This window comes from Notechis scutatus, chromosome 4, assembly GCF_049901735.1.
Source record: "Notechis scutatus isolate UNSWTSFEM ecotype Mainland chromosome 4, rNotScu1.2, whole genome shotgun sequence".
In the NCBI taxonomy this organism is placed as follows: Eukaryota; Metazoa; Chordata; class Lepidosauria; order Squamata; family Elapidae; genus Notechis; species Notechis scutatus.
In genome coordinates this window covers 70184471-70209019 of record NC_142012.1, presented here as the reverse complement: position 1 = coordinate 70209019, position 24549 = coordinate 70184471, and the positions used below count along the sequence as shown (strand labels likewise).

Genomic DNA, 24549 nt, shown 5'->3' with positions numbered 1-24549 from the left:
AGACTGGGACAAAGAAGAAGCCATCTTTAATGAACAAGTAACTCTATGTGAGGAAGAAAAAGGAAAGGGGGGAAAGAGGATGGAGAATTTAAGATTTAAAAAAACAACCAAAGAAAAGAAAAATAATTCGAAAAATAAGTATAATACTGGAAAACAACAGAAAAGGGGAATGCAGAAGAGGGAAGTAGAGGTAGAGAGACAAAGGGGTAAAAAGGGGAGGGAGAAGAAGAGAGGGAAGAAGGAAAGGAAAAGAAGTTACAAAGGTCCGGAGCAAGATATAAAGAAACAGGACCTATTTAGAGATAATGGGTAAAAATTTAACTGAAAGGGGGATTCTGTAAAGGTACATGAGATTGTGTTGTTATATTTGAAATAGAAATAACTTTAGAAAATTGGAAACAACATATGATTAGAATGAGGGATAGAATGGTTAGTGTAACTTAGTGAAATGTTTGTGAATAAAGTAAATGAAATAAAATAAATGAGAAAATTGATTTAGGAAGGAATGGGAACACTTTAATTAGTCAATGTTTTATAAAATATAAGTGAAGAGGGGGGGAATTGATTATGGAAAGCTAATGTTCCCATGGAGGTATGATATTTAATTGAAAAGTAACATGAAAAATCTTAAGACTTTAATGAATTTTAATATTAATGATAGAATTGAATTGGAATGGAATGTTGTTTTAATTATATACATTTATAATTTTTTCTTTTTTATAAGAATATTGTGTGTAGTTTAAGAATGTACCAAACAGAATCCGTATGGAAGCTATGTATTATATTGAGTGTTATAATTTTAGGGGAAAGATATAAAGGCGTCATATTCCAATCAGTAACTACAGGAGAAATTTTGTTTAATGAGAAAAGATAATAGACAATTGAAACAGGACAGACAAAAAATATAAATATAATGATTTGAATTGAGATGAAATAAATATAATAAAATTGAGGAAACTAAAAGAGGGGAGAAGCTATGTAGAAAATGTAAAATTGTAATAAGATATGGAATAGAATATAAAAATGAGCATGAACCTGAAATTGTGTCTGCACGAAGAAATGTAACCTGGGATTATGCTGCTTTCAAAAAAGATGTTTTAATTGTGTTTCTTTCCTTTTTGTGAAAACTCAAATAAAATTTACAAAAAAAAAAAAAAAAGGAGAAAAGAGCATTTGTTACATAGTTATTTCGGTAGAGTTCCAATATTATTGATGGTCATTCATGATGGTCATACAAAGTGCAGATTGTTATTTTTCACTAGAACACTAAATTAGTCACGGTGAAATTGTGTTTATCTTGTACCTTTGACCTCATTACTTGTACTTTGGTCATTGATGAAATCCATTACTTGCTTCAGCAATTGATCTAGTAAACACTGACAGGACATTTTATTCAAATGTGACTTCTGAAATGACTTCTTCATATTTACAGCTGAATGTAAACCAGTACCTAAATGGTATCAATTATTTTTCCCCTCAAATAACAAAGAGCTGGTTAAGTTATTTAATTTGGAAAGGAACTATGCAAAATATAGTCTTCAACTTATGACTACAGCTGAGCCCTACATTCCCAATTTTCCTTGCTAAGTAAGACAGTTGTTAAGTGAGTTTGGCCCCATTTAATAATCTTGTCGCAGTTGTTGAGTAAATCACCGCAGTTGTTATCTTAGTAGCACAGTTGTTAGGTGAATTTGGCTTCCCTTTATTATTTATTTCACATATGGCACGTGTTAGCCAGGGATCACCGAGGTGCCTGACTGCCTCTGTGAAAGGAATTTTTTTGGGCAGTGTTATCTTTACTTGTGGGATGCCTGAATGTTGGTAGGCCATTGAGGGAGTCTCCTTTCTTATCCCTCTGAAGATTATTTGCTCACGGGAATCGAGCTGCCGAGCTGTCAACCTCAGCGGTATACAGGCCCAGCATCTTACCACTTGAGCCACCGTAGCCCCTGGCTTCCCTTGGACTTTGGTGGTCAGAAAGTCACCCCAGGAAACTGCAACCATCATAAATATGAGCCAGTTGCCAAAGTCTGAATTTTGATCACATGACCCTGGGGATGCTGCAAGAGTTCTAAGTGCAAAAAATGCTCATGTCACTTTTTTCAGTGCTGTTGTAACTTCAAATAGTCACTAAACAAATGGTTGTAAGTCGAGAACTACTTATACAATCATTGCAAATGAAAAAAGAACATCTAAAAATTTACCACTTCCAAGGCAAGTTAAATGCTGAGTTTTCAGTGACATAATAAATAAATACTAAAGAAGGAGAAAAACAGGTTTTTCTTTTTATGTTCCAAATAGTTTAATCTTTCTCAATCAGGGTATTTCTGGAAATGTTGGAATTTCCTCTGAAATGTGAAAAATAATTTGAGATGCCAACTATTTTTTTAAAAGTCTGTAATGCAAGCACTACCTGTTCAAATTGCAGGATTCATGGGTGAATCTCAGAATCTTGGTGACTTTAAAGGGGCATCTGTGAAGAGCACATTGAAAAAGAAAAGTAGGAATGGGAATGAGAACGTTGAAAGGACTCTCCCACAACCTTTCTTAGTTTCTTAGAAATTCTGTTTTTCTGGAACTAAAGGAGGAATTGGCATCTTTGTTCTCAGAACTTTTGGAGGAACATAATTTATCCCACTTTTTTATATTAAAAGCATTCAAAGTGGATTTACTAGTTTAGAAAATATTTTTAAAAGCATCTTTAAGGAGCATAAAGGAATTTTCCATTTCTGAAACCAATCTTAGCGCCTAGTTGTGATATTTGCATCTAGTTTGATCTTCCCAGGTGGAGCAAGTAAATAAATCGCAGGGGAGGTGCTGAAAGCAGAAAAATACATCACTTCCACTCTAGTCTAAAGCTACTGCATTGCTCATTGACTTCTGTCTTTCCCAATAGGATTTGAGGTTGTTTCCTTGTCTTCAGTGAACCAATTAATTATCTCTGTCTCTTACCTCATATTCTGCACAACATAATCTAATGTGGATGGAGCTTGTGGCAAATTCAGTTCCTTTCTTTCTTTATGGCATTCAACATTTATGGCACTTCTTTGGCTCTGGGTTTTAGGAAGCACTGAACATGACTATGCCTGCTTATCTCTCTCTCTGGCTGGTTGGATGTGCTCCAGTGATGCAAATCTTAAGTTGTTTGGGCAGTTCCTTACTGATAGAAGCCTCTCTGGAAACACTCTTGGGAGAATTGAATTCCCAAAAGTAAAACTCCTGTTTGACCATATTGTCCAATTATGAGACCGTTCTTTTGTTATCAGAACAATCCATCTCTTTCTCAAGCACCTGCAGTGGTGACCTTGCTGGCTCCATGCTCTCACGATCCCTGCATACATTCTCCACATTCCATTTCCCTCCCCCCAGTTCATTGGAAAGTTGAAAAGCATTAGGTTTGAAAGAAGCAAAGTGGTTCAATCTTGACAGTCTGACAATTATGTAGCAGTAAACAATTTTGTAGTTGGATTTTCATAAGCATGTTTTTAGTAATGATAGATTCACTACATTCCAGCTGGAATCTGAGTACAATCATATCTTGGCACTCGACTAGTTCAAAACACCTTGAATTCTGTATTCTATGTCAGAAATCTTGTCCTGGTGCTCATCTTTCTCCTGGTAGTCAGGAAAGAACTTGCTGGTGTCAGCTGCCTTGTGACTTGTTATTTCTTCCAGCTCGGTACCTGTCAGTTTTGGTATTCGATGTGTTTTTCGGAATGGATTACTGATGAGGACCGAGGTACCACTGTATAATTAATGATAAAAGAGTTTGCATGCTTACCTGCATTATTTCTGGAGCAATAGAGAGCAGTTGATGTTGTCCATGAGAAGGATTGTAGTTGAGGACATATTGTATGACCAACTCTCAGATTCAATATTCCAGGAACTATTCCAGATCCTTGGAATTAGAGAGTCATAGGAAAACCTACAGCACTGAAGAGATCCTATTGGTCCGGTAGAATAGGAGCACTTCATCTTTATCATCATCCCACCTTTATTTTGTTCAACTCAAGATGGTGTACATAATGTTTCTGCTGCTATTTTCTCTGCAATAATGACCATGAGAAAATTGGGAAGGAGGGTGCAAGCACTACTCAGGAATGTTTGAAGACCTTTTGGTCTGTAGCCTCATTACAAATATTGTAATGATCATACAGAAGTGAATGACAGAGCCTACTGCCCCTCTGCCCCCTCTCCTGATGACTAATGGAGTGGGGGCGGGCTTGCTTCTCTACACAAATACAGGAAACCATTAGCAACCTTTACACTTTCAAAATAGGGCCTAGGGCAATTTCCCATTCCACCTGTTGCATAAAGCTCTGTGTCAGTAGTCAAGTTGGTGTAAAATGCACATTCCATTTTAAAATAAGACTCCTTATAGTGGAATTTTTAAGTATTGAATTTTTTAAAAAAAATGTTAATTTGTAAATTATATTTGTCTGCACTGATAAGTATCTATCTATCTATCTATCTATCTATCTATCTATTTATTTATTTATTTATTTATTTATTGCAATTGCTTGTAGTATATTAAGAAGTTTTACAATGAAACCTGGGAAAGAAGATATAACCAGTCAATCTCTGAACAGTCACTTACCTTGCTGTGGACTTTATCTGTCTCCATTTTTGCTATTGGTGGACTTGTGGGTGCATTAATTGTTACTCCAGCTGTCAAGTATTTTGGTCGGTAAGTATTACATTGAAAACAATACTGTGCATTTTTTTTTCTTTTAATGGATGATATAACAAAAAAAAAAAAAAAAAGCTCTTCTACCTGATAATATTTTGGCATCTGCATTTAAAATGCTGAGTAAGATACTTCCCATAATAAAGCAGTTGTGATTATTAGCAAGTAATAATGTATGCAATGCAATTTTGTATAAACTGGCCTTTTTTTAAAGAAAGTTCTTGTACTTTTAAAAATATTGTTTAGAAGTCAAAAGTAGCAGTCAGTCTCTGGACTGAGCTATCAGTTTTTGTATCTCTTTGCTGCCATCTAGTGATACGAGTTCTATTTGCGTCAAAATTGATTATTTCTCAACAAATCCAACAAGAATGTCCTGATATATGAACCCATAATTCTCCTCAAACCAAGTGCAGGAGGATTGGTTTATATCCTATACCAAGAGTAGACAGTTTCTCTCACATTTTCTTCACCAACTAAAATAATTTTGGAGAGGAAACATCATCAAGCCCATCACAATAAGTTGCTATTTAGAATGACATTGTATGCTAAGCTTGTTCCTTTAAACATGGACTGCCTAGGCTAGGGGTGTCAAACTCAATTTCATTGAGGGCCGCATCAGGGTTGTGTTTGACCTCAGAGGGCCCAGGTGGTGGTGTTTGGGGTGGGCGTGGCTGGGGTGGGCGTGGCCACGGTGGCCGGGGTGGGCGTGGCCATTGTGGTCGTGATACAGGACTCTACAGACTGGGTCTGCTTTGCTAGCAAACCATTTTTATATCCTACAACTGTTTACATATGTGACATGCAAGTGTGGCAGTTGCAGGAATGCAGTCTTGTAGAACACTGCATTTCTGGAACTGTTGTCATAAAACTAAACCTCACCCATTGGTTTTACTTCCAAAACAACCCCCAAAACACATCAAAGGGACCATCAGCCACCAGTCAGTTTTGCTTTACTCTTCCTATGGTTTTGTTTTGTTTTCTTTATTTGGGATTAGTACTATTTGCTTGAATTTTTATTCAGTCTTGCATTTATTATGTGAAGTATTATAAGCTGACTAACAGTGGCCTGCTTCCTTTGGTTCTCAAGATATTTTGAACCTACAATGCTTCTGAATACCTTTTGACTATAGAATGGGCTTCTTCAAATAGACTTTCTGGTGTGAAGTAATAATCATAGTATCATAGGGCTAGAAGGGACCTTAAAGATCTTCTAGTCCAGGGGTGTCAAACTTGCATTGTCACAGTGTTGTCATGTGATGTATCAAAACTTTTTCCCCCTTTGCTAAACCGGGCATGGGCGTGGCCAGTGTGTGATGCATCCAGCCCACGGGCCGTAAGTTTGACAGCCTTGTTCTAGTCCAACCCCCTCCCAAGGCAGGAGTCCTTATTCTATCCCAGACAAATGGTTGACCAATATTTCTTCAAAACTACCAGTGATGAAACATACACAATTCTGGGGGGCAAGCTATTCTATTGATTAATAGTTTTCACTGTCAGGAAATTCCATTTTAGTTCCATGTTGAATTTCCCTCTTAATTAGCTTCTTGTCATTGCTTCTTGTCTTGCCCTCAGGTGCCCTGTAAGAGCCTTTCAAGTATTGGAAGACTGCTATCATGTCACCTGTAGGGCCACACAGGATGGACTTTGTAATACTTGAAACATGGTTTTGGTAGTATTGTTGCACTGGCTGCCTAACATGGTTTTTCTTGTATTTTAAATTTGCCTTTTCAAATGTTAATAATTTGCCATAAGTCTTAATCTTCAAGAAAAGCCTCTCTTTTAGGAACCAGGACTGGCAGGAGAGCATTTGATAAGTTTCTAGTATTTCTAGTCTGTCTTTTACAGTTATGTTTTTGGTAGGTTAGATTATAGTTTCTTTTTGTGTGAAGACTGATACAAAGAATGGGTTAAGCAGTTCTGCTTTCTCTCTGGTGCCTGTTACTTCCTTGCCCTCTTCTCTGTTTCCTTGATTTTTTTTCTTGTTATTTATATGTTGAAAGAAACTTTTGACTTTTGTTGCAATTCTTTGTTCGTTCTGAGCCTTTGCTTTCCTGACTTCATCTTTGCAGATTCTGGCTATCTGCTGATATTCTGCCTTAGTTGTGTGTCCCTCTTTCCATTTTTTGTACTTGTTCTTTTTGTTTTTCAATTTGTCATATCTTTGTGCAACCATGCTGGCTTCTTCTTGGATTTCTTGTTTTTCTTTCTCAATGGTACTGTGCTGGTCTGGGCTTTTATGATCATATTTTTCAAAGATTCCCAAGATTCTTCCTAATGCTTTACAGCCCTCTCTTAGCAGTTTACAGAGTCACTGTCAGCCTTCAAGATTCTTTTCCTTTGCTTCGCATCTTTTGGCTGTCATAAGTAATGGGGGGGAGGGGTGAAATACTATAGTTATGGGAAGCGAGCTGGAGGTTTCAGAGGAAAATACTGTATGAGTTGGGGAGGAAGTTTCTTGTTTATGCTCCTTTCTTATGCTAGGCGCAAGCACACCTCTTTATCAAAATCTGTCAAGGTCAACGGACAGATGCCTCATCACCACCTGAAGATGCCCACATGACGTTATATACAACTTTTAATTGGATGGATAGTTTGAACTATTGTGGGTGGGAATGTTGCCATCACTTTGTATATGCGATTTATGCGCTCATTTTCTCAGATACAGAATTCTTTTGATGCTACCACTTGGTTTTCTAGTAAAAGATATCTTTTCTCTAATTAAGTATTTCTTTCTTGGATTTTGAATGGAGCACCAGCTGACATTATTCTGAATCTCAGTTTACTAGCCCACCTGGAGAATTAATATTTTTTCTTCTGAGGGGGTCTGAAAACAGTGTCTAATCCAGCCAACGACCAAGAAGATCTGGGAGTGACTGGAAGGCCAACTTCCCTGCTGTTAGAGACTGCAGGGGAAACTGAGCTGTTATCAGAGCTACATCTTGATGATAAGACAGCCGTAAAACCCAAATGGTCTCTGGGAATTGGTTGGAAGGATCCAGAGGAAGAACCCCTTCCAGGAGTGACCACTACTCAATGGTGTAGAAGAGAAGAGCTATGACAAGAGGATGAAAGAAAGAGTCTTTTATTAGCTCAAGCCTTAACATCTTCTGAATGAAGCTGTCGGAGGAATTCATGCTGATTAAAGGTATGAGAGGGAAGAGGGGGAGGCAGCCCCAACTATAAGAGCCAGAGCAGCTACCCCCCATAAATCAACCCGGGCTGGCACAACAGGCAGCAGCAGCCCAGCCCCCCCCCCCCACAGGGGAAGCAATTGCCTGAAGGCATCAAACTCCAAAGATGCCTCCGTTGGAAGTAAAATATGGAGGGGATCCCAAGGAGTTAGGGTTCTTCCTAGCCCAAGTATGGAGCCACATTGAAGAATATGGGGAGGATTTTTCCTCAGAAGCAGCTAAAGTCAGATGTGTTACCCAGGCTTTGGAAGGGACAGCTGCAAAATGGATGGTGACTTTGCATACTGATAATGCCCCCCAGCTGATGAATTATGACCTGTTCATGACAGCATTGCACGCCAGATTTGAAGACCCACGTAAAGCTAGGCTTAGGATGAAAACCATAAATCGGGTGGAGATCAGTGGCTGATTACACCCAGGAATTTAGAGAGCTGGCGTGCCATATTCGAGGCTGGTCCCAGGGAACCCTGATAGAAGCTTTTAAAGATGGGCTGAACAAAGATGTTTATCAGAGCTGCATTGCCAGAAGAGACCCCAGTGAGCTGCAGCTCTGTTACGTGCTGGCAGCAGAAATGGAAATTGATCTAACCCAAAACAGATGTGGGGGGGCCTCAGCTGGAGCAAACCATCCCCCACCAGCCCTCGAGAAGCCTCAAAACCTCAAAAGGGAGGGCTAGCAGTAAAACCCAAAACCACTGCATGCTTCCAATGTGGGAAGGAAGGTCACCGGGCTGCAGACTGCCATGCCAAGCTAGAGCCAAAGGGGGCATCAGGAGGAGGAAGAAAAAACTCCAGTCAAGCCTTGTGAAATGGCTCTTAAAGCGGAGGAGGTTGTAGAGATCACCCCTCCTAAAGGAGAGGAGCTGGGAACTCCGACCTCTTCTGGTGAAAGTGAATCCGAATCAGAAGATGACTCTCTGGTAAGTCCAAACAAGGGCCCAATGACCATCCCAGTGAAATTAAGGGTACCCACGTTGGGAGCCCAAGCAGAAATGTCAGCCTTGTTAGATTCTGGGTGTACAAGGTGTGTGATCAGCTCAGAAGTCGTAGAGAAACTGGGTTTAAGTCTAAGGACTTTAAAAACTCCCATAGCTTTTGCCAACTGGATGGATCGGTAGCTGGGGGCGGCCCTGCACATTTCATAATGGAACCAGTGGAAATGAGGATGGGGACGCATAGAGAGACTTTGTGTTTTATTGTCGCCCCTGGGATGGAACGCCCCCTACTACTGGGTTTGCCCTGGCTCTGAAAGTCGAACCCCCAAGTAGACTGGAGGAGGGGATTGTTGCACATACACACTGACTAACCCTCAGAAGGGAAGGGCAACCTCAACCGAAACCCCAGAATTCCACAGAGCTGGCATCCATGGGCAGTGAGAATCTGAGGGGGGAGGAGAAAATTCCTGAAGAATATTGGGATTTAAAGCAGGTGTTCAGTGAAAAGGCCTTGGACGAGCTCCCCCCCCCCATCACTCAACAGATTGCAGTATTGAAATTTTGCCATGAAACTCCCCAAACCCAAACTCTACTCGATGACACCACGGGAGCTAGAAGAGCTGAGGTCATTTATTGATAAAAATTTGAAACGAGGTTTCATCCAACCTGCTAGGCCTTGGGTAGCGGCCCCAGTACTGTTCTGTGAGAAGATGGCTCTCTTCGTTTATGTGTGGATTATAGAAATTTAAATGCCATTTCGGTGGAGAACATGTACCCCCTCCCCTTAATGAAGGACATGTTGGCCTACCTAGCCAAAGAGAAATTTTTTATGAAACTCAATCTGAGAGAGGCTTACTATCGAGTTTGAATCAAGGAAGGAGATGAATGAAAAACAGCTTTTAATTGCCCAATGGGATGTTTCCAGTTCAACCATTTGGTCTACAGGGGGCCCCTGCGGTATTCATGCAAATGATAAATGAAGTTTTGCATGAACATTTATACAAGGGGGTGTTGGCTTATCTTGATGATATTCTTATCTACATGGAGACTCTTGAGGAACATGTGAGACTAGTGCGTTCAGTTTTGGAAAAACTTCGAGCTTCGGAACTGTATGCGAAGTTATCCAAGTGTGAATTCCACCAAGAGAAAATTGATTATTTGGGCTACCGCATATCACATGATGGTATAGAAATGGATCCGGGGAAAGTTCCTGCCGTCTTGGAATGGGCCCCTCCCTGCACCAGGAAGCAATTGCAAAATTTCCTGGGATTTGCTAATTTTTACCGTCAGTTTATCCCAGCTTTTGCGAAGATTTCACTGCCTATTACAAATCTCCTAAAAACCAAGGGAGAAGTGAAACCGAAGCCTAGTAGGCCACTGGAGTGGTCCATGGAGTGTCAAGCTGCTTTTGAGAAGTTAAAACGACTTTTTGCCACCGAGCCAGTGCTCAAGCACCCGGATATGGATGCCCCTTTTGTAATCCAAGCTGATGCGAGTGACGTAGCAGTAGGGGCAGTGTTACTACAAGCAAACGAGATGGGGGCTCTGCAACCATGTGCATATACCTCCCGTAAACTAATTGAGACAGAAGGAAGATGGGCCATTTAGGAAAAAGAAGCTTTTGCAATTCGTTGGGCTCTGTTAACCTGGAGGCACTTTCTAGAAGGTGCAAAACACTCCTTTGAGGTGCGGACGGATCATAAGAATTTGGAGACTCTAAAAACACCTCGCAAACTGTTGCCTAAGCAAATTTGCTGGGCTCAGTACTTCAAATGGTTTAATTATTCATTGAAGTACATTCCGGGGGGAAGAATTTCATGGTGGATGCTTTATCTAGATTGCCTCAATATAATAGTGCCCATCCGGAAATGATCTGCCCTATTGTCCCAACTAGACACTTGGTGGCTCCAATGGTTACCAGGGCCCAGAAAAAGGGGAAAGTTGATTTATCAAATGATTTATCTGCACAGTAAAAAGAAGCTTTGAAACTTTATGATTGGTTCCTGACTCACTCAAATAACTGTACAGTTAGAGATGGATTGGCATGGGTGGGGGCTAAATTATATGTGCCAGCAAATTTGAGAAACCAGATATTACAACAATGTCATGATTCTAAAGCTGCTGGACATTTTGGATTCATAAAAACCTTACATTTGGCTAAAAGGGAGTTTTGGTGGACTACTTTGATAAAGGACATTGAAACTTATGTGGCTAGTTGATCTATCTGTGCCTCAGCCTAACAGCTGCCTGGTAAACCAGCAGGCCTATTACAAAATGTAGCCAGGCCTACTGCTCCATGGAAAGAAATTTCTATGGATTTTATAATGGAATTACCTGAAAGCAGGGGAAATACAGTTATTTGGGTGGTAACCGATTGTTTTTCCAAACAGGTACACTTCATCCCTTGTGCAAAAATCCCATCTGCGAAAACCTTGGCTAAACTGTTTATTTTACATGTCTACAGGTTACATGGTGTTCCTGAATGGATAATCTCAGATAGGGGTGTCCAATTTACCTCAAACTTTTGGAAGGAGTTCCTGAGGTTATTGGGCTCCACCCAGGGCTTAAGCTCCACCCACCATCCACAAACCAATGGGGCTTGTGAGAGAACTAACTCGATACTGGAACAATATCTTAGATGCTATATAAATTATCAGCAAGATAATTGGGCTGACCTATTGCCATTCGCTGAGGTGGCATATAACAATTCGGTTCATAGTAGCACTGGGTTTACTCCATTTAAAGTGGCTTTGGGTCAAGACTTTGTACCCATACCCAAGCTTCCACAGGAGAAACCTAATATTCAATCCTTGAGTGAATGGATAACCCAACTCCAGCTTACACGTTACCCATAAAGCATTGGATGATGCTCATCAAGCTCATAAGAAATTTGCAGACAAAAAGAGAGCTCCACAAAAATAATATCAAGTTGGAGACAAAATTTTCTTGTCCACTAGATATTTGCAGACCACACAAAAGTAAAAAAAGCTTGGGCCTAAATATGTTGGACCTTTTACGATTGAACAAATTGTGAATCCCGTGGCAGTCCAACTGAAATTATTAAAAACCCTCAGATGAATCCATCCTGTCTTCCATGTTAGTTTATTGAAACCTGAACACACCTCTGACCTGAGACTTGCTTAGGTCGATCCCCCCGTTCCTCTTCTAAGTGAGGGTGAACAACATTTTGAAGTTAAAGAAATTTTGGATTCTAGGAAACAAAGAGGTCAACTTCAATATTTAGTTGTCTGGAAACACTTTCCTCCTTCCCAGTCAGAATGGGTGAATGAGAAGGATGTTTGAGCCCCTTGGCTTGTACAGGCATTTCATACAAAATATCCTGACAACCCTTAAAATATTGTAGTATTGTGTTGCATGTACATTATTCTTTTATCTTGTATTCTCTTTCTTTTATAGGACTAACACCTCTTTTGCAGGAGGGCCGAATATCACCCTTCAAGATTCTTTTCCTTTGCTTCGCATCTTTCGGCTGTCATAAATAACGGGGGGAGGAGGGGTGAAATAGTTATGGGAAGCAAACTGGAGGTTTCAGAGAAAAAATGTATAAGTTGGGGGGGGGAGTTTCTTGTTTATGCTCCTTTCTTAGGCTATGCGCAAGCGCACCTCTTTATCAAAATATGTCAAGGTCAGCATATTGCCCCCAACAATCTGGGTCCTCATTTTATTGACCTCAGAAGGATGGAAGGCTGAGTCAAAATGAACTCCTGGAGTGAGCAGTGAGCTAGCCTGCAGTATTGCATTCTAACCAATGCACCACTACAGAATAATAGAATTGGAAGGGACCTTTGAGGTCTTCTAGTCCAACTTCATGCTCAAGCATATAGCCTAAACCATTTCAGACAAGTTCAGTCTCATTGGCATTATGGACATACCTTTGACTTACTCTATCTGTTGTGACAACTTTTAATTATATTATTTTATGAAAAACTGTTTATCTGGCAATATAAGGATGTAATAAGTAATTTGTTTTTGTTTTTTTTCAGAAAGCGAACGCTGCTGCTGAATAACACGTTTGCCATTGTGGCTGCATTACTTATGGCCTTCTCACAGCTGGCAGGAGTCTTGGAAATGATTATTTTGGGCCGATTCATAATGGGCATTGATGGAGGTACGATTTAATTTGTGCAAGATACTCATGTTTCGTGAATATTCTGCAGTCACTGCACTCCAGCCTTTTAACATCTTAACTGAACTAGTTGAAAATAGGCTGAATTCTTAAGAAATACATTTTTGGATGCATTTTTTTCTTGTTAACATTTTTATTTGAGTTCTAAGATAAAATAAAATACAAAATACAAAAGAAAACATGAAAACAATAGGGAGAAGGTGGGAAGAAAAGTGAGATGGATTAAGAAAAAGAAGCGTTGACTTCTCACTCCCTCTGTTGCACTAAAATAAGGCATTAACATGAAATCACAACTTTTCCCCCCATATTAATATAAACTAGCCATTTGTATAAGGATCTATCCAGGGGTGTCAAACTTGATTTCATTGAGGGCCGCATCAGGGTTGTGTTTGACCTCAGGGGGCCAGGGTGGGCGTGACCAGGGTGGACATGACCAGCTTGATGGCATTCATATTGGGGGGGGGTCTCTGGTGGCCCAAGCGCTCTGCCAGAGAAAATGGCTCCCAAGCTCCCTTTCCGGCTGCAACAGCTTCTTGCAATCCTCTGTAGTGAAAACAGAGCTTGGGAGGGCCATGTGTGGCCCTTGTGAGCTCCATTTCCAGCTGCAATGGCCTCCTACAACCCTCTGCCAGCAAAAACTGAGTCCACATGGGCCGCACAAGGCCCTCCTGAGTTCTGTTTCCAGTTGTGACAGCCTCTTGCAACCCTCTGCCAGCGAAAACAGAGCTCGGAGCTCTGGAGCTCCATTTCCAGCTGCGACAGTTTCCTGCAAAAATGCTCCATTTTTTTTTCTGCCAGTGACACCACAGGCCAGTCTTTTGCTGTTTCCCTGCAGGCCAGATCTAAGCCTGGTCTCATCTGTAAAACCCAAAATCATTCTTTTCCACTTCAAGCACAAAGTTCAGAAGCAAGTCTCCATGTGGAAACAAAAGCATTTATATTCTTTTCTTTAATCAAAATAGTCAATTTTACAATTTTAGCCAACTCCATCAGCTTCTGCAACCATTTGTCCAGTATAAGAATCAGTGTCTTTCCATTTTTGTGCATACAATAGTCTTGCTGCTGTCAACATATATAGTTCTCCAAATCTTTTTCCATTAGACCCAAAAGGCAAATTTCTGGTTTCATTTTTATCTTCATTTTCAAAATTTTCTGAATTAATATATGAATCATACTCCAAATTTTTTTTTTTGCTTTATCACATGTTTACTATAGATGAAAAAACTTCCCTTCTTTATTTTTACATTTCCAACATTTCATTTGACATACTTTTTATACATCTTAGATCAGTGATCCCCAACCTTTTTGACGCCGCGGCCCGGTACCGGCATCAGCTGGGCGCCGCGCCGGCACGGCATCAGCTGGCGCCGCCATCTTTTTGATGAAAAAGTGCTTCCGGTGACCTCACGGAAGCACGTTTTCATCAAAAATAAGGGCGGTGTTAGCGCTCGATGAGCTTTTCCGGTAGAAATGGCTTTCCCGGGAAAGCTCACGAGCGCTAACGCCGCCATCTTTTTGATGAAACGTGCTTCGGTGAGCTTTCTACCGGAAAAGCTCACCGGAAGCACTTTTTCATGAAAAAGATGGCGGCGCCAGCAAGCCGCGCCCGGTAGGAGTTGTTCAGCGGACCGGTACGGTCCGTGGACCGATGGTTGGGGACCCCTGTCTTAGATAACTTATCTGGTATTAAGTACCAATGATACATCATCTTACAACATTTTTCTTTTAAATTATAATTTAACGTAAGTGTAAGGTCCTGCCTCTATTCCCCATTCAAGAAAGTACGGACTCTTGAGATAGCAGCAGCAAAGCAGGCTCTAGGATCCCCTTAGACAATTCTGTTAGGATAAAGGAGTTAGAAACCTCTCCCTTCAGTCCGATGTTGAATGAGATGTGAAGATGTTGTGAAAATGGTCATCCTGGGAAGGAGATAAGGGACTGTTCCCAGGTGCTTCTTTCAGGAGGCTTCAGAACCGAGACAAAACAGATGGCCTCCCCCGTTACACATCCCCCAAAGGTAAATCAAAGCACAGGGCAGATAGGTGTCAAAGCTCGGGTTATAAACTAAGGGATTACAGGATATGTAGGAAACAGGAAGAGGGTAATAAGTGAATAAATGATTCAGGCCTCCCTCCCCACAGAAATGATAGGGATATGACAGTATCATGATAGGGATCTGACAGTAAGTTTTAAACCCCTTTGTCAACTTATTTTCCCATTGTTCAAGCATCATATTATATCCAAAATTTCTTGCCCATTGAATAAACATGTTCATTTCCCAAATTCAATTTCAATAACATTTTATAGATCGTAGCGATAATATGTTCATTGTTTCATTCATCAATTCATTTTTAATTAAGTCAAATCCATAGCATTTTTAGCCAATTTAAATATTTCTTTCAGTTGTGGATAAGTAAACCAATGGCAAATTTTCCAATTCAAGTTCTTCCTTGGCTTTAATATTGAGTCACCAGAGTTGAAAGATAAAATTTTGCCATATGTCAACCAGTCTGGCTTCGCCACGGTTTCTTTTCTTAAAAAAGCTTTCAGGGGTGACATCTAAGAGGCAACTTCATAGAGAGCCTTGTTTTATATTTAGGGTGGCATATCTAACAAAATGATTATTAAAATCAACAATAACTTAATTTTATTATACCATAAATAGCTGTGCTATCATGGTCTTCTAATTCAAGTAAGCTCTTATTTGAAAGGTTCACCCATTCACCCAACCAGGCCAGACAGTATGCATAAAAATACAATTTCAGGTTTGATAGACCCAAACCTTCTCTTTCCTTAGCATCGTGCAGTAGCTTATATCTAATTCTTGGGGGTTTTTCCCCTTACAAATATAAACTTACAAATATCTTTCTGCCATTGTTTTTGATTTTTTTTTTATTGTACATTTCCTTTCTATGTTGAACAGTGTGCCCTCTAGGGGTCCAACATCACCGTCGTCATTTTGAATATATATATATATAGATAGATAGATAGATAGATAGATAGATAGATAGATAGATATAGATATAGATATAGATATAGATATAGATATAGATATAGATGATATAGATATAGATATAGATATAGACATATTTGTTTTCTTAAGTTTTCGCGGGTACTTACATGTATGGTATTCAGTTTTGTTCGGGTATTTTCCCACGTCATTGTAGTTGTGCTTTTAAAGTTGTAGCAATGTTTCGGCAGAATCTCATCTGCCATCATCAGGCTTCTGTATAGTGTTCGTCTGTGAGTCAGACTTTCACAGCCGTTTCTGTTTTAAATTTGGTGCTAGCCTACTGCTGTGCCAGAATGATTTTTTCTTCATCCTGATTGGTTGGGAGTTTTGGTCTGTGTTTATTGGTCTTGGAGTTTGCTGTGTTCTGCTTGATTGGTGTTTCTAATATCTTCTGTCTGTTTTGTAGCTTTTTTTGTCTTGATTGGCTGGCAACATTGTGTTTCCTGTATTGGAGGCTTTTAGTGCGGCTTGGCTCTGAGTGAACGGATCATTTATTAGGAAGCTAGGTTTCATCTGGGTGCCTGGTTGGGGTGTGTTTGAGGTGGAGGTATCAGGGTGTCTGTTTGTGCCCAGGTGTTTGCCTGGCTTGTGGTGTGGAGATTTTTTTGTTTGAGAGTGCAGGCTTCCAGATAATTGACAGTCTGGTGGAGTCATCTCTTCTATTCATGCTTTCAGGTCTTTTTTCAACCTCTATGGCTTCTCTGATAATTCTGTAGTTGGGGTTTTCTATAGTGGCTAGGGTTTTGGTGTTCCAGCTTTTTTACTGCATTTTTGTGTTCATCCAGGCAGGTACTTATTCTTCTATTGGTCTGTCCAATGTATGTGGCCGGACATGATGCACAGGGGACTTCATATATGCCTTGGTTTTCCAGATCAATTTCATCTTTGGGGTTTCTTAGGATGGCTGCTATTTTTCTGTCTGTTTTAAAGGCAGTCTTGATGTGATGCCTGTGTAGTATCTTACTGATTTTGTCTGTAGTACCTCTTATGTAGGGCAGGACAGCTGTTCCATAGGTCTTCTAGGTCTCCATTATGTCTCAGTGTGTTTTTGTGGATCAAGCCAGTGATTTTGCTTTTGTGGAAGCCGTTGTCAGTACTTTAGTCAGGGTGCATAGTTCAGTCTTTTTTTTTTTTCTTTTTTTTCTTTTTTTTTTTTCTTTTTATTGGTTTTTAAGAGGAACATAGACAAGCAAAACATAAAAACATAAAAACATCAAGCCATCTTCCATATATATATATACATACAGTGTGCCGGTTGGTTTACAAATTGTTTTGTGCTTCCATTTCGTAGTCTTCAATTACAATGACATTGTATATATTCTCATATTTTCAATCAAGTATTAAATACATTAATATCATTGTTAATCATTTGACTTTAGTTTTATTCATTCATGTTTTACGAATAATCATATTTTACTTAAATTGTTTTGTGACAGTTCATATTATCATCTCAAATCTGTCCTACAATCATTTTGTAGATGTAATAAGAAAAGAATATATCTTTATATCTTTATTATTTTCTAAGAATCTACATATTTCATTACCATGTTTTATTTTCTAACCATTGATAGAATAGATCCCAGATTTTATAAAATGGTTTATCATCTTGTTCTCTGATTTCAAATGTCAACCTACTCATTTCAGCACATTCCAATATTTTCTTAATGATTTCCTCCTGTGATGGTATTTTCTCATTTTTCCGATCTTTAGCAAATACAATCCTAGCCTCTGTTAATACATTTACAATCAGGTATTTCAATTCTTTACTATATATTTCAGGTAAAATTCCCAATAAAAATATGTCTGGTTTCAAATCTATATGCTTTTTTGTCATTTTTTCCAACCACGTGTGGATTTTAGTCCAATATTTTTTAGCATCCGCACAAGTCCACCACATATGGTAATATAAGCCAGGTGTCTGATGACATTTCCAACATTTTTCCGATTTGTTTTTAAACATTCTTGCTATTCTTGTCGGGGGGAAATGCCACCTGTAAAACATCTTATACAAATTTTCTTTATATGCTGCTGACATTGTCATTTTATAATTTTGAAACCACAGTTTTTGCCATTTCTCTAAATCAATCCCATATCCAAAATTCTTCCCCCAAGCAATCATTGTTTCTTTAACTTGTTCTTCTTCTAGTTTAATTTCTAATAAATATCCATACAATTTTTTAATCACCTTTTCATCAGTACCTGTCAAAATCTTATCTAGATCAGTCAGTTTATCATAGAAACCTTCTGTTTTAGAGTCTTTATCATACCTTGAATGTATTTGCGCATATGAAAACCAATTCATCTTTACCTTGTTATTCTAATTTTTGTATAGATTTAAGTTCACCCTTTTCGTTCAATATTTCACCATATCTAACTATTTGTTCCTTTTTATATATTATAGGATAAAAAAATGCTTCAATAGTTGATAGCCAGACTGGAATTTCCAAATAGCATTGTCTTTTAGTTTTCTCCCAGTTTAACCACAGGGACTTCTGTATATAATGTCTTCTAAAATACCCCTGTGTTTTAGTTCCTTTATACCATAGAAAAGCATGCCACCCCAACAACAGATCATGTCCTTCTAATGTCAACAATCTAGTGTTTCTTAATGTTATCCATTCCTTAACCCACATCAAATTTGTAGCTTGGTAATACAACTCCCAATTAGGCAAAACAAATCCTCTTATTCTAGCATCTTGCAAAAGCTTTAGCTTTATTCTCGCTTTCTTTCCTTGCCATATATGTTTCAACACGATTTTATTTAAATCTTCAAAGTAATCTTTTTCAAGCCTAATTGGAGTTGTTTGGAACAAATATAAAATTCTGGGTAATATATTCATCTTGATTGTTGATATTCTCCCTATTATTGACAGTTGTAAATTTTCCCATTTCGCCAAATCTAACGCTATCTGCTGCTTAAGTTTGATATAATTATTCTCTTTTAGTGTACTGCATCTTGCTGTCAGGTATATCCCCAAATACTTGATCTTATTAGTGACTTGAATTTTCCATAGATCTGCCAGTTCTTCCTTTTGTCTTGATAGCATATTCTTTGTCAAGATCTTTGTCTTATCTTTGTTTATTTTCAAACCAGCCACTTTTTCATATGCCTCTTTTTTATCAAAGTTCCCATTTGAACCTTAAACTAAATTATCCAGTTTAAAACTTTGCCCAGGATGGTTCAAGAATAAATAGAGTTCTGTCTGTGCAGTCCTTGATGCTTTCTGAACTTGGTTGTTCTGTTGCAGACGTTTCTGCGTTGAACTATCCACAATCTTCAAAGGAATAAAATTCAAAAGGGAAGAAGAAAACCACAACATGCTACCTTTCCTCAGTGTTCTCATCAATAGAGGCAATGATGATAAATTAGAAACACAAGTCTGTTGTAAAACTGCCCATACCAACTTTACAAAGTAACAACCCAACCTTCCACAAGAGAAAAAAAAGCACTATTTAATGAGCACAAACACACTGCAGCAGTTCTGAACATTAGAAAAAAAGGAAACAGATCATCTATACAACATCTTCCGACAAAATGAATACACACATGCAACTTTATCAAAAAGTGCCTGACCGCTCAACCCAAAATAGCACAACCAGCACAAGCTTTGAAAGCATAACACTGCCATACATAAAAACATATCAGAAGGCACTAATAGATGATTACAACCACATGATGTCATAGTACCACACAAACGTGCATAAGCGCACCAACGTGCCTACCGTCCCTGTCCTATTGTTTCTTTTATTTTTCTTATATGTACCCATTTCATGTATTCATAACTATGTATACACTTATACCTATTATCTTGTAAACAATTGACAAATCAAATAAATAAATAAATAAACCAACTAAAGCCCTCCAAAACATCCTAAGTAAACCAAAGACCCAGCAACTACAGAAGACAAAAGAGGAGTCATCTACAATAGTATAAGGACTGTAACAACCATTATGTAGGACGGGGGTGTCAAACTCACATCCTTGATGTGTCATGTGCTTGCCATGGCCACCCCCAGTTTAGCGAAGGGGGGAAAAGTTGTGATATGTCACGTGACGATGTGAGTTTGACACCCCTGATGTAGGAGAGACAAGATAGAAAACCAGCAGAGTGGATCCATGAATACCAATTAGTAGTCAGAACATATGAAAACTCCTTAATTTCACAATACATGGACAGACTTAACCATAGTTTCAATTGGAAAACTGAGCATCTTAACCAAGTCAGATCCAAAAATGCTGGAGAATTCCTGGAAGCCTGGCACTCATACAAAGCAGCCATCAATAGGAATATACCATTCGATATCTACATACTGTACTATTCAAGAGATAATCCAAAAGATCAAAACACCTCCTCCCCAGCAGCAACTCCCAGATGACTAGAGGTTAACACCAACATGAACAGTAGACCAACAGTCAAGAAATAAACAATACCCCAATCAAGGAATTACCAAGTGAGACAAATGCAAGCTAACAGTAAACAATAGCCTAATCAAGGAACTACCCAGACCACTCCCAACAACACTCTCAGGATAAGCCACTAGTACCGTGATGGCGAACCTATGGCACACATGCCAGAAGTGGCACACAGAGCCATCTGTCCGGGCACACCAGCCGTTGCCCATTGCTCTTCCGGTTTCTGGCGCTGTCCCCCACCCACACGTGCTCTCCCGTTTCAGCACTCAGTGCTGAAAAGGTTCACCAACACTGCACTAGTATATATACTGACAGCAAACCTCACTCCCTCTAACATTGATGATGTTACCTAGTTTGGTAATGAAACGTCTGCAAAAAAAAAACAATCAAGATCAAGAGCACCAAAATTCCCACAGTTCGACCCTGAGCTGCAAATATTTTCTTCCATAGGCATCAGCCTGCTTGCCTGCCTGCCTGCCTGCCTGCCTGCCTGCCTGCCTACCATTTTTCCTTTTTATTTAAGTTATGTTCTTTACCATTTTTTTTTCTTTTTCACAGGAATATCTCTGAGTGCGCTCCCAATGTATTTGAGTGAAATTTCTCCCAAGCAGATCCGTGGGTCACTAGGACAAATCACAGCAATTTTCATCTGTATTGGTGTTTTCAGTGGACAGGTTTTGGGGCTACCTGAGTTATTTGGACAGGTCTGTAATAATTCTGAATCATTTATTCATTTTTGCACTCTTGTGTAAATTGAGATTGAAAGCCCATTAATTATAAACAAATAAATGATGTCCAGATATTCTTTGCTATAATATCAATATCAGTCTTGTGTAAATAAGTAGAAGCTGAACAACTTCATTTTTGCTGGATAATTTTTGATAAGACATGAGTTTTTAAAATTTTTAAAAACTCCTTTTTACTGTCAATTTTTAAGAGAGACTGTAAGGATAGAAACTACACTCATCTGCATTCCTAACTTTACACTTATTGATGGTGTTGACATTCACAATTAAAAATATTTATTGTCAGGTTACATAATTGGCATTCTGCCTATAGAGCATCTGTTCTGTTATTGAACTGTGAATTTTGCCCATGTTTTAGTATTATATTTTTACATGAAATGCAGCAATATCAATAGTAATTTTATTGACTAATTACAGGAGTTCCTGTGGCCTTATCTGTTTGCGATGATTATTGTTCCATCAATTGTCCAAATTGGAGTCCTGCCTTTTCTTCCAGAAAGTCCTCGCTTCCTCTTACTTGAAAAAAATGACACAAAAGCAGCAGAAAAAGGTATTGTCACATTCATATTTTATCTCAATGGATCCTATTATTCACCTGGTTTAAAATCAAAGATCATAAGCACAAATGCAATATTGTTGTGGGTGGCAGTCTTCAGGCGCCACTACATGCTGATAACTGGCCTGTAGGGTGGTTCTCCAATCTTTTTGGTTTGATAACAATATCAACAAAACAGCCGTGCCATGCTTAAAAATTACTCTTGCTCTGCCTAAGGGAAAAGGAGGTGATCATTGCATCATGGTGTTTTGCATATTCTCTCCTGCTGGAAACAGTCCTTTATCTTTGTCTATAGAGATTATACTATGGATAGATAGATAGATAGATAGATAGATAGATAGATAGATAGATGGATGGATGGATGGATGGATGGATGGATGGATGGATGGATGGATGGATGGATAGATAGATAGATAGATAGATAGATAGATAGATAGATAGATAGATAGATAGATAGATAGATAGATAGATAGATAGATGGATAGATGGATGGACAGATGGACGGACAGACATAGAGATAGAGATATAGAGATTATACTATGGATAGATAGATAGATAGATAGATAGATAGATAGATAGATAGATAGATAGATGGACAGATGGACGGACAGACATAGAGATAGAGATATAGAGATTATGGATGGATGGATAGATAGATAGATAGATAGATAGATAGATAGATAGATAGATAGATAGATAGATAGATGGATGGATGGATGGATGGATGGATAGATAGATAGATAGATAGATAGATAGATAGATAGATAGATAGATAGATAGATAGATAGATAGATAGATAGATAGATGGACAGATGGACGGACAGACATAGAGATAGAGATAGAGAGACTATACTTTCAGGGATCATTTCTATAGTATCCAACTAGAAAAAAACACTCGAAAGTGATCAGCTGAGATTCTCAGACATCCAGGTCATGTTTTCCCCAAAGGCAGAATGGAGACATTTAGGCACGGACCCTTGGCTGCGCCTCCTTTGTCTCCAGCCACCCACCTCAGCCCATTCACAGCCAGCTTTCCTCCCCCGTTGGCCATCCTCTGATCATTCTTCATACCCAATGGGGCTGTGTCCCTTTGCCCCTTGCCCTTTGGCCTGGCCCATTCATCCAGGCACCGTTTGACCCAGCCTTTGGCTACACAGGACAAATAGCCGATCAGATTGCAAGCAGAAGCAATGCTGCTGCAGGGTTACTATGGAAATGGCAATCGCAGAGGCTGTGGGGGATTCAAATTTTTTTACTACTGGTTCTGTGGGTGTGGCTTGGTTGCGTGGCAAGGGAAGGCTATTGTAAAATCTCCAGTCAGAGGTGGGATTTGCCGGTTCTCCGAACTACTCAAAATTTCTGCTACCGGTTCTCCAGAACTGGTCAGAACCTGCTGAATATCACCTCTGCTGTGGGGGGAGCAGCATACGACGCAAGTTTTTCTTAAAGGGGAAAGTGTTGGAAACAGCAAAGCTGCAGCACGAAAGCATCCCGCTATTGGGGCAGTGCAGACCTGTCACCATGTCCCAAGGGGAGGGGGAGGGGAGGCAGGAAGAGAAGCCACCAGGGCCACCGGGGAGGGTAGACAGACAAGAGTGTGTTGGGGGAGACCAGGAAGGGAGGGAAAGGCACCTCAGAGACTTGTAACTTAGTCAGCTCCAATGAAAGGGAGGAGGAGGAGCAAGGCCCGTACGGCTTCTGGCATTATAACAGGCAGAGTGGGGAAAGAGTTTCCATATTCATACATATGGTAATACTCTGTGAACATTGCATTGGTTTAACACACTTAAGCACACATGTCCTGTCTCCCCCAGCAGACAATTTCCATTCTTTGCTTGGAATGCAATTGGCCGCCCATCGCCCTAAGAGCTGTGCCTGGCTGACTCACCTTCCCCCTCCTCCTCCTCTCAGCTCCATTTTACTTTCCCTGCTCTGCACATGTGGGGGGGGGGCGGGGTGTCGATCGAAATGAAAGCTCGGAATGTTTCCCATGACCTTCTACTTGGAGAAAAGTATCACCCCTCCCAACAACCATTGGAAACAGCTTATGAACGAGTATAATTGAATTAAGTAAAAGGTCTCCCCTCCCATGTTTTTCTCCCCTCTCCCCCATTTGCATTTCACGGAGAGCTGTACCTTTTTAATCACTACCAGGCATTTGCCAAACCTTCCTTAGTCCAAAGACCACTCTGGAAGATAATTCAGAATTATGGTTCAGTGCCAGGGGAATTTGCCCTGGTCAGCCCCCGTGGCCATTTGGAACAATAATAATTTTTCATCTCAGCTTCTCCCGTCTCTGCATTTCTTTTTCTGTGGTGCTTCTTGGGTGTGTTGACAGGCAGGCAGGCAGAGAGGCTGGGTGTGGTGTCTGGTGGCAGGAATCTCTGGGGTGCTGGGTGGGAGCTTGGGAGCAGCTGGATCTTTGCCAGGGGGGCACTTGCAAGGGGTACAATTGCAGGGGGCACTTCCACCGAGTGGCACTCAGGACTCCCCTCCCCTTCCAGAGACCCACTGCCTGGGATTCTGGTGAGAGGCAGCAACTGACTGGCATGAGGCTAAATAGTCAGCTTCTCAACACAGGGTCCCTCCAAAACAGGAGAAACAGTGGGGCTCCAGACTTTAAGAACACACCATCCCACCATCGATGAAGTAAAAATACAGAACTCCTAGTGAAATGCAAATGGGGAAGAGGGGAGAAAAACAAGGGAGGGGAGATCTTTTACTTAATTCAATTATACTAGTTTATAAGCAGTTTCCAAGGGTTGTTGGGAGGGCTGATCGTTTTCTGCAAGTAGAGAGCTATGGTAAAGATTCCCACCTTTCATTTACATTGCTCTTCCGCCACATGCGTGCAGAGCAG

The 24549-nt window shown here is 39.8% G+C and overlaps 2 protein-coding genes and 1 pseudogene across 3 annotated transcripts in view; 2 read left to right on the top strand and 1 right to left on the bottom strand.

The window, feature by feature from the left end:
* The window catches only part of CC2D2A (coiled-coil and C2 domain containing 2A), a 1114036-nt gene that overhangs the window by 911044 nt on the left and 178443 nt on the right, over positions 1-24549 (bottom strand). The window lies entirely within an intron of this gene.
* The window catches only part of SLC2A9 (solute carrier family 2 member 9), a 62885-nt gene that overhangs the window by 8805 nt on the left and 29531 nt on the right, over positions 1-24549 (top strand). Inside the window, exons 1-5 of one of the 2 annotated variants that reach the window (XM_087963686.1) lie at positions 4192-4323; positions 4527-4687; positions 12818-12942; positions 20946-21091; positions 21551-21683. In XM_087963686.1, the coding sequence (XP_087819812.1) occupies positions 4207-4323; positions 4527-4687; positions 12818-12942; positions 20946-21091; positions 21551-21683 (682 nt within the window). In that variant the 5' untranslated portion in view covers positions 4192-4206. Of the gene's footprint in view, positions 1-4191; positions 4324-4526; positions 4688-12817; positions 12943-20945; positions 21092-21550; positions 21684-24549 lie in introns of those variants that run through there. The other variant, XM_026675859.2, reaches the window with a different exon arrangement.
* LOC113417470 (small nucleolar RNA U3) lies at positions 22533-22612 on the top strand (annotated as a pseudogene).